The sequence below is a fragment of the Musca vetustissima genome, unplaced genomic scaffold, assembly GCF_032173495.1.
Source record: "Musca vetustissima isolate MV318-11 ecotype Yass unplaced genomic scaffold, APGP_CSIRO_Mvet_v1 utg20336, whole genome shotgun sequence".
NCBI lineage: Eukaryota > Metazoa > Arthropoda > Insecta > Diptera > Muscidae > Musca > Musca vetustissima.
The window spans coordinates 441,242-454,798 of NW_026886023.1; the positions used below are offsets into that span (position 1 = coordinate 441,242).

General features: G+C 35.4%; 4 protein-coding genes across 4 annotated transcripts in view; 3 read left to right on the forward strand and 1 right to left on the reverse strand.

The window, feature by feature from the left end:
* LOC133333528 (organic cation transporter protein) overlaps positions 1 to 13,557 on the forward strand; it is a 102,991-nt gene that overhangs the window by 71,507 nt on the left and 17,927 nt on the right. The window lies entirely within an intron of this gene.
* Positions 4,914 to 5,308, forward strand: LOC133333505 (LYR motif-containing protein 2). The gene is made up of 2 exons (XM_061541823.1): positions 4,914 to 4,957; positions 5,033 to 5,308. Exons 1-2 carry the CDS (start codon positions 4,919 to 4,921, stop codon positions 5,306 to 5,308), a joined length of 315 nt encoding a protein of 104 aa, XP_061397807.1. The 5' UTR covers positions 4,914 to 4,918.
* LOC133333472 (membrane-bound transcription factor site-2 protease) lies at positions 5,665 to 7,362 on the reverse strand. The gene is made up of 3 exons (XM_061541791.1): positions 7,280 to 7,362; positions 6,762 to 7,220; positions 5,665 to 6,696 (listed from the first exon to the last, which is right to left on the reverse strand). Exons 1-3 carry the CDS (start codon positions 7,352 to 7,354, stop codon positions 5,665 to 5,667), a joined length of 1,566 nt encoding a protein of 521 aa, XP_061397775.1. The 5' UTR covers positions 7,355 to 7,362.
* Positions 7,747 to 11,636, forward strand: LOC133333499 (ATP-dependent RNA helicase DHX8). Its single transcript, XM_061541817.1, has 2 exons — positions 7,747 to 10,536; positions 10,610 to 11,636. The coding sequence occupies exons 1-2, from the start codon at positions 7,747 to 7,749 to the stop codon at positions 11,630 to 11,632; spliced, it is 3,813 nt and encodes a 1,270-aa protein (XP_061397801.1). The 3' UTR covers positions 11,633 to 11,636.

A 13,557-nucleotide genomic window follows, 5' to 3' on the forward strand; every position in this document is an offset into this window, starting at 1 on the left:
AAGTTTTAAAAACAGATTCACGAGTATCCCCCCATCATACGGTGAAACACACACACCTACACTTGTATACCTCGCGCTACACACGAGCAAAACACATCAAGCAATCACTATCATCATTTCTTGTTGCTCTTCTTCACTGTTTCTTGTTGCTGGTGTTGTGGTTGTTGTTGGGTTTATTTTTTAATACATTTCGTCATCCTCCTTTTGTCATGGGGATGAGTGGTATTCTCATGTTATGGGGGGAGGGGAAGAGGAAGAACGAGAAATGCATCAACAAATGCAACTAACATTGTAGGGGGTGGTGTTGGGCCGTTTTAAGTAACAGTACACTGGCATATAATTATGTGACGTTACTCACACTCTCCCTCTCTGTCTCTTGCACGAACACACACAGTATACTCTCATAGTCGTTGTCCCCAAAAATAACAGATCTCTTGTTGTGGTATGGCAATGTTATTTTATTTTACCAAGGAGATTTTTAGAGATGGAGCCAATGAAAAAAAATTATCAGGAGAGAGAGCGAGAGATAGTCATTAGAAGAGATGGCCACACATTAATTTCACTTTTCATTGTTTAGATATTTTGTTGCATTCATTACTTAATCAATGGGGATTTCAATGCAAAAGAATTTGTGTAAATTAAGAAATAAAAAAAAAACGAAACGAAACACATGTTCATTGATCACGAGTAGTATTATTTTGATATACTATATAAATATAAATATGTATACATAATTACAGTGGTATATGAAAATGTACTGTGGTTGATAATTTTGGGGAATCATTTAAAAAAATCAGGGATAATTGTGGGAAATAATTAAAAAAAACAAGGGAAAATTAAAAAAAAATGTTCTCTAAAAAACAGAAATTAATATAAAAAATATCGATTTTTATTCTTTTTTTGCATAGGTGCGAATTAAAAAAAATCAAAAAATCTCGAGTAGTATAAGTTATGTTATTTTGTGTAACTTAAAAGTCTAGCCAAACAGGCTAGACTTTTCTATGAATATTTTTTAATAATTTTTTTCTTCAAGTATTTTTTCAAAAAAAAAATGTAAAATTTTTATGAACTTTTTAAAATATTAAAAAAAAATAAATTTAAAAATAACGATTTTATGAAGGGCTAAAAGAAATATATATTTTTCTGAACATTTTAAAATATTATTTTATAAAAAATTAATTTAAAAATAAATATTTTTGAATTAAAAAAATTCAAGGACTCTAAATATTTTTAGATTTTCAAATTATACTTTATATTTTCAAAAAATTTTCTAAATGTTTAATTTTTAACTTTTTTCGAAGACTAGAAATATTTTCCTAAGGAATTTTTCTAAAGTAATTTTTCTAAAAAAATTTTCAATGACCTGATTTTTTTTTTTGTAATATATTTTTTTATAACACTGGGTCACTGTATTTTATGCCTCGTGCTCCCCTTCTCTATTTGTGATGGGAGAGCAAAACAAAAAAAATTAATATCACTTTGTTGTTGTTGTCTGTTTTTTTATTTTGTTGTGGTGGCATTCGACGACGATTGCTTAGAATAGGTGTATCTCGTGATTTTGCGTATACGTAGTGTACGTGTGTGTGTGTGCATACTTTGGAGTTAAAGAGCGCGCGTTGTAATTCAATACTTTTTATTTTGAAAATTAAGAACATTATCTGGGGGGATATCAAATGACCAACGACGTTGGGATAAAACTGGAACCTTGGTATTTTTTGTTGTTGTTATTTTATTTCTTTGGATATATGATATGAGAAGATTGGGTCACTTTTGAAATTATTTTTATTTTTTAATTTATTCTTAAGTATATTTTATTACACATTAAAATTGTTTTTTTACATTATTTGTTTGTTTTCTTTTATTTGTATTCACTACACCATAATTTAAATTATACTTTTGCTTTTTAAAGCTTGTTGATTTTGATTTCGTTTGTATTTAAAAATAGATTTCGTTTTTTTTAATACAATTTTTTTCTTCTTGTGGATTATGAAGACATTTTTTGGGGATTTCATTTAATTTTATTAAATATAAATTTTAAGATTATTATTTTTTTTAATTTCAAACAAATAAATAATCACTTTATTTTATTATTATTATTTTTGTTTTCGATGTTTTATTCTTTGTCATTGTTTCATTTAATTTTTTTCTGTTGTTGTTTTATCTATTTTTTGTATTTATTGGTTATTTTTAAATTGATATTATATTTATAAACTGTGGATATTTTCTTTCTTCCGCTCCCAACCGACAATTTCGAAAAATATTCACCTCTTCGTTCGCTCGGTCCGGAGGAACAAATTCAAATCAAATAAATCACAACAATGAAGAATAATTGCTCGTTTGTTACGTCTTTACGCAACAAAGTCTCGCAAACGAATGCTGCCTACAACAGAGTGGCCACAGTTAATTCGAGTTCGTGCTTGCTCTTGCTCACTCTTTGCAGGAAAACAACAAAACAAAACACTGAAAACTAACGGACGGAGAGCACACACAATGACAGTGTGCTTTGTGTGCCTTGGCTGTGCCGTTGATGACTCGTGCATGCATGCAAGCAAGCAAGCTCTCGTATTATGACAATCGTTTCTCATTCGTCAAAGGTGGGTAAATGAGAGGAATGAATGTAAAATGGAATGGCAAATAAAAATTGAATTTAAACATTAAATTAAAACAGTTAACATAATTTAATATGTAAATCAAGTTAATGGTTTATATTTTATCAAATTAAATCAACTTGATTAATACACAATAAGTAATCGACAATAAGTAATGCACATTCGATACATGAATAAATAAAATAGTGAACCAGAAAGGCATAGGGCCGTGTTTACATTAAAACCGTTTTAATAAAACTGTGTGCCTTACAATACCCTTATTTACATGATTTATGTCAATAAAACGAGTAATTTAGGTGTCATTGAAGAAATAGATTAAAAAAGAAAATTATTTAATGCTTGTTTTGGTCAATTAATGGTATCTGAGTGATGTAGATGCTAACTTTAATTTTTTACCTAACACGCGGTCTGTTTCAATACTCAACACTTAAAATTAAAAAAATCAGTAAGGGGCCGTGCATTAGGGCTCTCGTGATCTCCTAATACTGCACTTGGGTATCAATTAGATTATTTGTCAAGAGGGAAATTGTTGAAAATACTTCCTTGAGAATAAATACATTTATGTATTAGAAGAAACGAAAAAATGGTCTAAAGTGACACAATAATGAAATCGATCAGGCAAAAGCAGCAGTTTGCATAAAGGTAATGTCGAAAAACTCTTGAAATGAAAGGAGAAATATATTTAGATTATCGGGGCATTCTTGCAGGTTCTGGAACAAAATATTGTGAAGTAAAAATCATATTGTTTATTTTTTGACAGTAAACAGCTGATAATCCTTATTGTTCAATTCTCTTGAATAGATGTCAAATAAAGCATACATTAGGTAATATAAGAACACACAATGAAATCGTTTCATAAAAATAAAATAATTTTTAATGATAACAATCACTGAATACAATGTTTCGATCATTACCACGGCACTTAAAATTGTTGACAATTAAAAACATTACAATTTTGTTAATGAGTCGGACGGACTATGCAAAAAAAGGAGAATTGTGAACATAAAAATATGCATTGAGATATCAGCAACAATCAAACCATTTGCATGAAAGGGGCATATGCAGCCATCAATCAAAAAAAAAAAATGTCGAGTGAAATGACTGTGTTATGCGCCATACACAAATGTATGTATATATAAATATATAAAGAGACATAAATACATATATGAGCATGGTGTATGTATCATCGGCAAAGAAATCTCATCAAAAGAACAAAAATATAATTATGGCAACATATTTTTTTTTTTTAAATTTTCCTAAAAGGTGTAAACAGATATTATGCTGGTAATGTTCGAGATATATTTTATTTTTAAAAACTATTTAAAATCGTCTCTATATATTTTTGTTATATTCTTTTCTCTATTTGCTAATAGTTTATTTTTACCGCAAGAATCTACTAATTTTTACTGCAGTTCGTCATCATAAAAGAAAAGTTTTTATCGTAGTGAAAAATTTTACATTTTTAATATTTTTTTACTAATAAACCCACTGTGATAATAAAAAAGATTTTTTGAGACTGGCTTACAAATAAAAAATGGTTTATTATTATTTTAGTTATACTATACAATAATGTAATATTTACATAATTGTGCTAAAGTAAGATAGATTTTTTGGGGCTTGCTTAAAAATATATAAAAACTATTTTTCTTTTAATATTTTTTATAAATAAAAATAATTAATATTAATAAATAATAATAATATTAATAATTTATATTTACTTTAAAAAAATTATTTTGTAATTTTTTTACTAATTTACCCCACTGTACTAAAATAAGAGATATTTTGCATTAGATTATATATAAAAAATTAATAATTTATATTTATATATAATTTATATATATAATAATTTATATTTATATTTAATATTTTGTATTACTAGATTCTATTTTAAAAAAGAAATTAATTTAAATTGCCTTTAAATTCCCATTTTCCCTCATTCTTTGGCGGTTACACATACATTTTTATCGATAACATCACAATCGGTTGTTTGCTTTAATCAACAGCTGAGAGAAAAACCCACACAAACGATTGATATGACCCTACTCCAATAAAATTTTCGATTTAATGATCCCTAACAATTTAATTTCTTTGTTTTGTTTTAATTCTTAAATTTTATCGCTTACTATGACATTCTATTAGGAACAAGAAGAAGAATTTATAATAGTGTGCGTGTGTAATTATAATTATAATAGTTATAACGCCGTCAAAACTTTAAGAAGCGGCATTGTAATTAAAAGGAACGGTACGGTAGTTGAAAAAAAACTATTTTTTATAACTAGAGAAATTCACATTAAAAACTATTAAAGAAAATGTCCAAAATAACCCGCAAAACTTTAGATTTAAAACAGGTAATTTGAATACAATTTAAAATCAAATACCCTCAAAAATTGAATTAACTACTTGTTGTTTTCGGGCTCTTCCAGTTTATGTTACGTCAAGAAGTCCTCAAGCTATATCGTGAAATATTTCGTACCATCAAACAGGTGCCGGACGCCAGTAGCCAATATGAGTTGCGCTCCTGGGCTAGGCATGATTTTCGCACCAATCAACATCAAACCGATGAGGTGGCCATTAAAATGCTCATACAGGCGGGAAGACGTAGTCTGACAGAGTTACAAACAAGTTTACGGTTGAGTGGTGTGACCGCCAGCCATGCGAACTCTACTGCTCCTCCTGCATCGAGCAAAGAGAAGAAATAAAGAATTGTTGTTTGTTTTTATTTAAGGATTTGTTGTTTCTTTATTGTAGAAAAAAAAAATTCCTCTTCTCCTTTAGGAAAAACTATTCTCAGGGCGCTTTTTTCTGTAGAAAAATGTGTTAAGGTTATTTTTTTAAATTAAAATTAATTTAATGGTTGTTGTTTAATCTATTTTATTTAAAATAATCATTTTGATTCGTTTCAGCATTTGTTTGTATTTTTTTCAATAATTTAAACTACTAAAGCTTAGGGGTTTTTTTCCAATTATTGCTATTCAATATAAAGTCTGTTATTTTTTTGTTGCATATTTTTTTCGTTTTTGTGATGTATATTAGTGTGTGTGTGTTTGTATCCTTTCTAAAATAAATATCTTATTAAACTTAACCACAGCACCTTCGTAACGGCCAATAGAAACAGTATGGAACCAATCCCGGTGGCAATCAATGATATCACATCTCTTTTGGCCTTTTCGCTAATACGATTGACTAGAAAACTATTGACAATGGTATTAACAATTGCATTACCATCGAAGCCAAAACAGGGTATGGCATTGATCAGGGCCAAACCCAAACTAAATACAATATTGTATTTCAGGAACAATATGCCATTGTCACACCATTTGGGGCTGATGTACTCATGTTTGGGTACAAATTGTGAAATGCGTATGCTGCGTGTCACATCCAGCGGGTGGCCCATATAGATGACATTCTTTAGCGGCGGCGGGACATCTTCCACCTTCAATGATTGCCTCTTAAAAACCATTATAGTGGTGGTGTTCTTCAGCAATGGCCTTAGACAAAATCCCCTTTCACACACACCGCCGGTGGCTGCACAATAACCATACGCGTCTTCCATGGTGCGCCGTACATCGAGACACACGTGTTGTGGTATCTCCACGGGTGCATCATTATTGAAATCATCAATGTATTCGAAACAACCCAGCTTGGCATTACTGCCACAACATTGCAGCGTACCATCGGAACTGTGATGGGCTATTTCAATACTCTCATCATTTAGACGGATAAAATCCGATGACACACAAAAGCCTGGAAAATGCAATGAATTCACCAGACAACTATACCATGTATCCTCATTGTAAACGGGACAATCATTAATGTGGGTAATGACATTACCCTCAACCAGGCCGCGATCACCTTTTGCCTTTAGCGGAGATTGGGCGCTGACATGGGTAATAATCACATTTTTATTCAGCGTATAGAGGGGAGAGGCCATAAAACCCATTGTGGAGAGCAGCAAATAGCAAATGCCAGCAAAAACAAAATTATGCCATATGCCGGCACAGAGGATGCGTAATTTTTTCAACCACTTCAAGGCGTTCAAATGATCGGTGGATATTTCCGTATAGGCCACGGGTAAACAGAAATATAACTAAAAAGTAAAAAAAATATATATATCATCGGGTCTTCTAGAAATTGCTTCTCAATTGCGCTTACATGAAACCCAAATCCTGTCACCGGTATATCTTCCATTACGGCAGCCAGGGCATGACCCAATTCATGTATCACCGTTGATATCAACAGGGTGGCTACATAGTAACCGATTTCCTCCAGTGGCAAATTTACACCAGGCAGCAATATTTCCACATTTATATTTTGGGTTTTCAGGGCATTCGATGTTGCTGCCGTTCCCAAATTACTAACCTCCGACTGTTGCGTAGAACCACCAAATATGGTAATAAACAGCAAAATGATGCCAACCGGCACCAATGACAGTGCAACCAGTACACCAATTGTAAATGACTTATTAATAAGTTGCCGGCAACAATTGCCGCTGTTGTTGCCCAGGCGTAGCACCCAACGATTAAAGGCGGTGGTGTGCCATTTTAGATGGAAAATGCCAACGGTGAGACCGGTATTGGTGAGAAATGCCTCATAGGGATAATGCATGCAGCTCTAAAAAGTATATTATTAAAAAAAATAGGTTCCAAGTTGTCTTCTCCGATTCTACTTACCTTAAAAAAGCGATCAAAGAATAACAAAACACCATATATGGCAGTTAGGACACCAAAAAATATCCAAGGATCCATAATTCCATATTTAATACCACCAGCAATTGTTGAACATGTTCTTGTTTGCACGCACCAACAAACTGATTATTGTTGCTGCATTAATTTTTTGTTTAATTATTTGTTTTAATGCATTTGTTTATAGTGGTTTCTCGGAATTTTGTGCGTCGTCTGGCTGCAGATGGCCAAGAAGGCCGATAACTTTTAATATCAAACGATAAATGGCATCGATAACAATCAAATTGCTAATGTCACTAGTTCACTGGTTTATTTTGTGAACAATTGCAGACAAACACGCTGCACTGCTGCTCATACGTTTGTATCAACTGGAGAGGTGTTTGGGAGCAGTGTAATTTTGTTCTTTTGTCTTGAAAAAGAAAATGTTTATTTAAATTATTCCATTGGACAACAACATGGACGAACTACAGAAACTAGAACATTTATCCCTGGTGTCCAAATTGTGCACAGAATTGGACAACCATTTGGGCATTAACGATAAGGATTTGGCCGAATTTATTATAGAACTCGAATCAAAGAACCCCACATTTGAGGGATTCCGCAAGGCATTGGTGGAGAATGGCGCCGAATTCCCAGACTCATTGATTTCCAATCTCCAGAGAATTATCAAACTAATGAAACCCACTGGAACAAATGGCGACAAATCTTCTGCCGGAGGAGCTGCCGAAACGACGGGCAACAAATCTTCAAAAACCGAACAACTTGCCATGATGTTTCCTGGCCTGGCAATGGCCAATGATAAATTCAGTAAAGTCGATGCACCAGATTCCAGCTCAAACTCCGAAAGTGACAGCGAGGTGGATGAGAAAAAGCCCGAGAAAAAAGATATCAAAAAGAAAATCAAAGAAGAGGACATGAAAGCTGTCGATGATGCCATGTTGGAGTTGGAAGCATTGGCTCCTGGATTTGCCAGCAAACCCGAAATTAAAGATATAAAAAAGAAAGTGGAAAAAAGATCACGTTCCCGATCAAGGTCAAGAGAAAAACATCGGGAGAGGGAACGGAAAAGGGAGCGAAGTCGGGAACGTGTTACAAAAGATTCGGACAGTTCACGGAACAGAGATAAAGATCGTCATAGAGACCGAGAACGTGATCGCGATCGACGTTCCAGATCTAGATCTCGCCATCGTGGGGAACGCAAAAGATCACGTTCCCGGTCCAGGGAAAGCAGTCGCAGACATCGCCGTTCAAGATCACGTTCACGCGACAGACGTCGACGTTCAAGATCACGATCAAAGGACAGATCCCGTCATCACAAACGATCTAGGTCACGTGAAAGTAAACGTGAAAAAATGCCACCACCAGCACCCATGCCAGACGATCCGGAACCTGGTAAAATCTATACCGGCAAAGTGGCCAACATTGTCCCCTTTGGCTGTTTCGTTCAGCTGTTTGGTTTGAAGAAACGCTGGGAGGGTTTGGTACACATATCCCAATTGCGTTCTGAGGGTCGTGTCACGGATGTCACCGAAGTGGTGAATCGTAACTCGACGGTCAAGGTAAAAGTTATGTCCATAACTGGCCAAAAAGTATCGTTGTCAATGAAAGAAGTGGATCAAGAAACGGGTCAAGATTTAAATCCTCTTTCCCATGCTCCGCCGCCAGAAAGCGAGCTGAAAGATCGCAATCCCGATAGGCCATTTGGTGGTGGTACATCCCTTCTAAATTTACAAGGTGGAGCCGATAACGACGAGAGCGATTCCCGCAAACGTGTTACACGTATCTCCAGTCCCGAACGATGGGAAATCAAACAGATGATTAGTTCAGGTGTCTTGGATCGCAGTGAATTGCCAGACTTTGATGAAGAAACTGGTCTGGTTCATAAAGATGAGGACGACGAAGAAGATATTGAAATTGAAATCGTAGAAGAGGAACCACCATTCCTGGCTGGGCATGGTCGTGCTCTACACGATCTATCACCAGTCCGCATTGTAAAGAATCCGGATGGTTCATTGGCCCAGGCAGCTATGATGCAATCGGCTCTCTCCAAGGAACGTAGGGAACAGAAAATGTTACAAAGGGAACAGGACATGGACGCTGTGCCCACGGGGTTAAGTAAAAACTGGATAGATCCTCTGCCAGACGAAGATTCAAGTCGTACCCTGGCCGCAAATGTAAGAGGTATGGGTGCAGCACCCATGGAGGTTCCCGAATGGAAGAAACACGTAATTGGGGGTAAGAAGTCATCGTTTGGTAAGAAAACCGATATGTCATTGGTGGAACAAAGAAAATCCCTGCCCATATACAAGCTGCGCGATGATCTGATCAAAGCTGTAACAGATAATCAAATTTTGATTGTCATTGGTGAGACGGGTTCGGGAAAAACGACGCAAATCACCCAGTACTTGGCCGAATGTGGTTTTACAAATCGTGGAAAAATCGGCTGTACACAACCACGTCGTGTTGCTGCCATGTCGGTGGCAAAGCGTGTGGCCGAAGAATTCGGTTGTCGTCTGGGCCAAGAGGTGGGCTATACCATCCGTTTTGAGGATTGCACCAGTCCCGAGACGGTCATAAAATACATGACGGACGGTATGTTGTTGCGTGAGTGTCTCATCGAAGCAGATTTGAAATCATATTCCGTGATTATGTTGGACGAAGCCCATGAGCGTACCATACACACAGATGTCCTGTTTGGTTTGTTAAAAACGGCCGTACAAAAACGTCCCGAATTGAAGTTAATTGTGACCTCTGCCACTTTGGATGCTGTCAAATTCTCACAATATTTCTTTGAGGCTCCAATTTTCACCATACCTGGTCGTACCTTCCCCGTAGAGGTTTTGTATACCAAAGAGCCGGAGACCGATTATTTGGATGCCTCCTTGATTACCGTTATGCAAATTCATTTGAGAGAACCACCTGGCGATATTTTACTCTTCTTAACGGGTCAAGAGGAGATCGATACAGCTTGTGAAATTCTATATGAACGTATGAAAAGTTTGGGACCCGATGTACCAGAATTAATTATTCTCCCCGTATACTCAGCATTGCCCTCGGAAATGCAGACAAGGATTTTTGATCCAGCACCGCCGGGTAGTCGTAAGGTTGTAATTGCCACAAATATTGCCGAGACATCGCTGACCATTGATGGTATCTTTTATGTGGTGGATCCGGGATTTGTGAAGCAGAAGGTGTATAACTCGAAGACGGGCATGGATTCTTTGGTAGTAACACCTATATCGCAGGTAAGGAGATTTTGTTTTTTATTAGATTTTGAGGATATTTTTAACCAATTTGTTTTTGTGTTTTGTTTTTTAGGCCGCCGCCAAACAACGTGCCGGACGCGCTGGTCGTACAGGTCCTGGAAAATGCTATCGCCTCTATACGGAACGTGCTTATCGCGATGAAATGCTGCCAACTCCCGTGCCGGAAATTCAACGTACCAATTTGGCCACCACTGTGCTGCAATTGAAAACCATGGGCATTAATGATCTGCTACATTTCGATTTCATGGATGCCCCACCCGTCGAATCTCTGGTCATGGCTCTGGAGCAATTGCATTCCCTATCGGCTTTAGATGATGAAGGTCTGTTGACACGACTGGGACGGCGTATGGCTGAATTCCCATTGGAACCAAATCTCTCGAAAATGCTGATTATGTCGGTGGCCCTACAATGTTCCGATGAAATTCTAACAATCGTATCGATGTTAAGTGTTCAAAATGTCTTCTATCGTCCGAAGGACAAACAAGCCTTGGCCGATCAAAAGAAAGCCAAATTCAATCAAATCGAAGGTGACCACTTGACCCTACTGGCCGTCTATAACAGTTGGAAAAATAATAAATTTTCCAATGCCTGGTGTTATGAGAATTTCGTACAGATTCGTACGCTCAAGCGATCACAAGATGTCCGTAAACAATTGTTGGGTATTATGGATCGTCACAAATTGGATGTGGTATCAGCTGGCAAGAATTCGGTACGCATCCAAAAAGCCATATGTTCGGGTTTCTTTCGTAATGCTGCCAAAAAAGATCCCCAAGAAGGTTATCGCACTTTGGTCGACTCCCAGGTGGTGTATATTCATCCTTCCAGCGCTCTCTTTAATCGTCAACCCGAATGGGTTATATACCATGAATTGGTACAAACCACAAAGGAATATATGCGTGAGGTAACCACAATCGATCCGAAATGGTTAGTTGAATTTGCCCCGTCCTTCTTTAGATTCTCTGATCCAACGAAGTTGAGTAAATTTAAGAAGAATCAAAGACTTGAACCGTTGTACAATAAATACGAAGAGCCAAATGCATGGCGTATTTCCCGTGTGCGAAGAAGAAGAAATTAAAATAGTTTTTAAGGTTAATTTTAAGTTCACTTAAGTTACTGTTTATTTTCTATAAATTATGTAGCTATTTTAATATTATTTAAGCTGGAAATTTTGAGGACAAAAAATACACACGATGAACGTATTTTGAAATTGTTTAAAAATAGTTTTAATATATACTTTTTCACTCATTCAATTACTAATTTTACAAAATACCATGCAATGTAACCCAATAGAAAAAAAAGGAATTATAAACATATAACCTATACCTTCCTTGCAAATGTATTTGGAAAAAATTAAACTTTGTCTTGGCGGTAATAGTATAAATAAATCACAGTGTCGTGTAAAGGGATCATAATGACATTTAGGATGTACGTGACCGTTATAAAATGGACAATGCCTACTAATGTTCCATTCACACACAGGTCATATTTGGTTTACTCAAAACGACTGTATAAAAATTTCCCGAAACTGGATATCAGCTGCTTTTAAACATTGCTGTCAGAATCAGTTATTGGTTGATGTTAAAATTGGTTTTGATGTCAAAGTGCATTATTGTGAATTGACTCCCATTATAAAAACGTAAACAAAGTCGAAATTTTTGACATTATATTGAGAAAAACATATGTTTTTCGATTTCGATTGCTACCTTGGTGACCTTATTAATAGATCTTGGGCCTATATATAAGCAATAAGATATCAGCTGTTTCTAAACTTTGCTGTCAAAATCTATTATTGTGAATAGAATTCCATCATGCAAAAGGTAAATAACTTTAAAAAACAGCCTTGAGAAAAACAGCTGATTTTCGCTTGCTGGATGATCTTATTAATAGACCTTGGGTCATACCAAGGCCTATAAATAAATTCGTGCAAGGGAGACAGCTGGATATCAGCTGCTTCTAAATTTTGCTGTCAAAATGTATTGTGAATAGAATTCCATTATGAATACGTAAACAATGTCTAAATTTTTGACATTAGGCTTGAGAAAAAAAGCTGATTTTCCCTTGCTGGATGACCTTATTAATATATTTTGTCCCCGATTCGACCAACTACTGTGTGATTTGGATAGTTTTACACAAAATCGTTTATCTAATTACTAAAATTCGATTAAATGTTATAGCTTCGATCAGATCATCGCAAAGTTTGTAAATGGGCAGGGATTTTATTTTTTTCACCAATGACATATCGGTTTTCATAACCAACTTGCCTCTACGCTTCTTGACAGAGCCGATTGCAAAATAGCTCCCTGGGCTAATGAACCATCCGGTTTTTTTATAATATGCATTGGCAATAGATGGTATAGACCATGGTCATACTCTTCCAATTTCAATATGTTTTTCGTCATCCTTTTGTATCAGACCAAGGCCTATAAAAAATGTCCTATCTAGGGAGACTGGGGAGATTAGCTGTCACTCAAGTTTGCTATCAAAATCCATTATTGTGAATTGACTTCCATTATTAAAACGTAAAAAATGAGCAAATTTTTAACATAAGACTTGAGAAAGGTAGCTGTTTTTCTATTCTATATAGGCAACTTAACCGGGTCTAGAATAACGTGTGACATGTTAGTTTTGAAATCGGTTCAGATTTAGCTAAAACTCCCATATATATAATTTCGTTCGATTTTCCGATTGACAAGAAATTTACCATAGGGCTAGGTTTAGACTACTAAATCCACTCGATCTCAAATGTCAATTCCATTGCATATACGTCACGTTATAGTAAGTTTACATTTAACCGGATTTCGTTAACCCAGTGGGTTTCAATTGTCATTTCCTTTGCATATATGCATAAATATACGGTAAAAAGTTCTAATGTACGTTAATCCTGTTCACAAATACATTGGATTATATTTGACGTATAAGCAATGGAATTGACATTTGAGATCAAGTGGATTTCGTAAATCTAAACGTACCTTAGCATACTGACTTGAGTTGCGAATGACA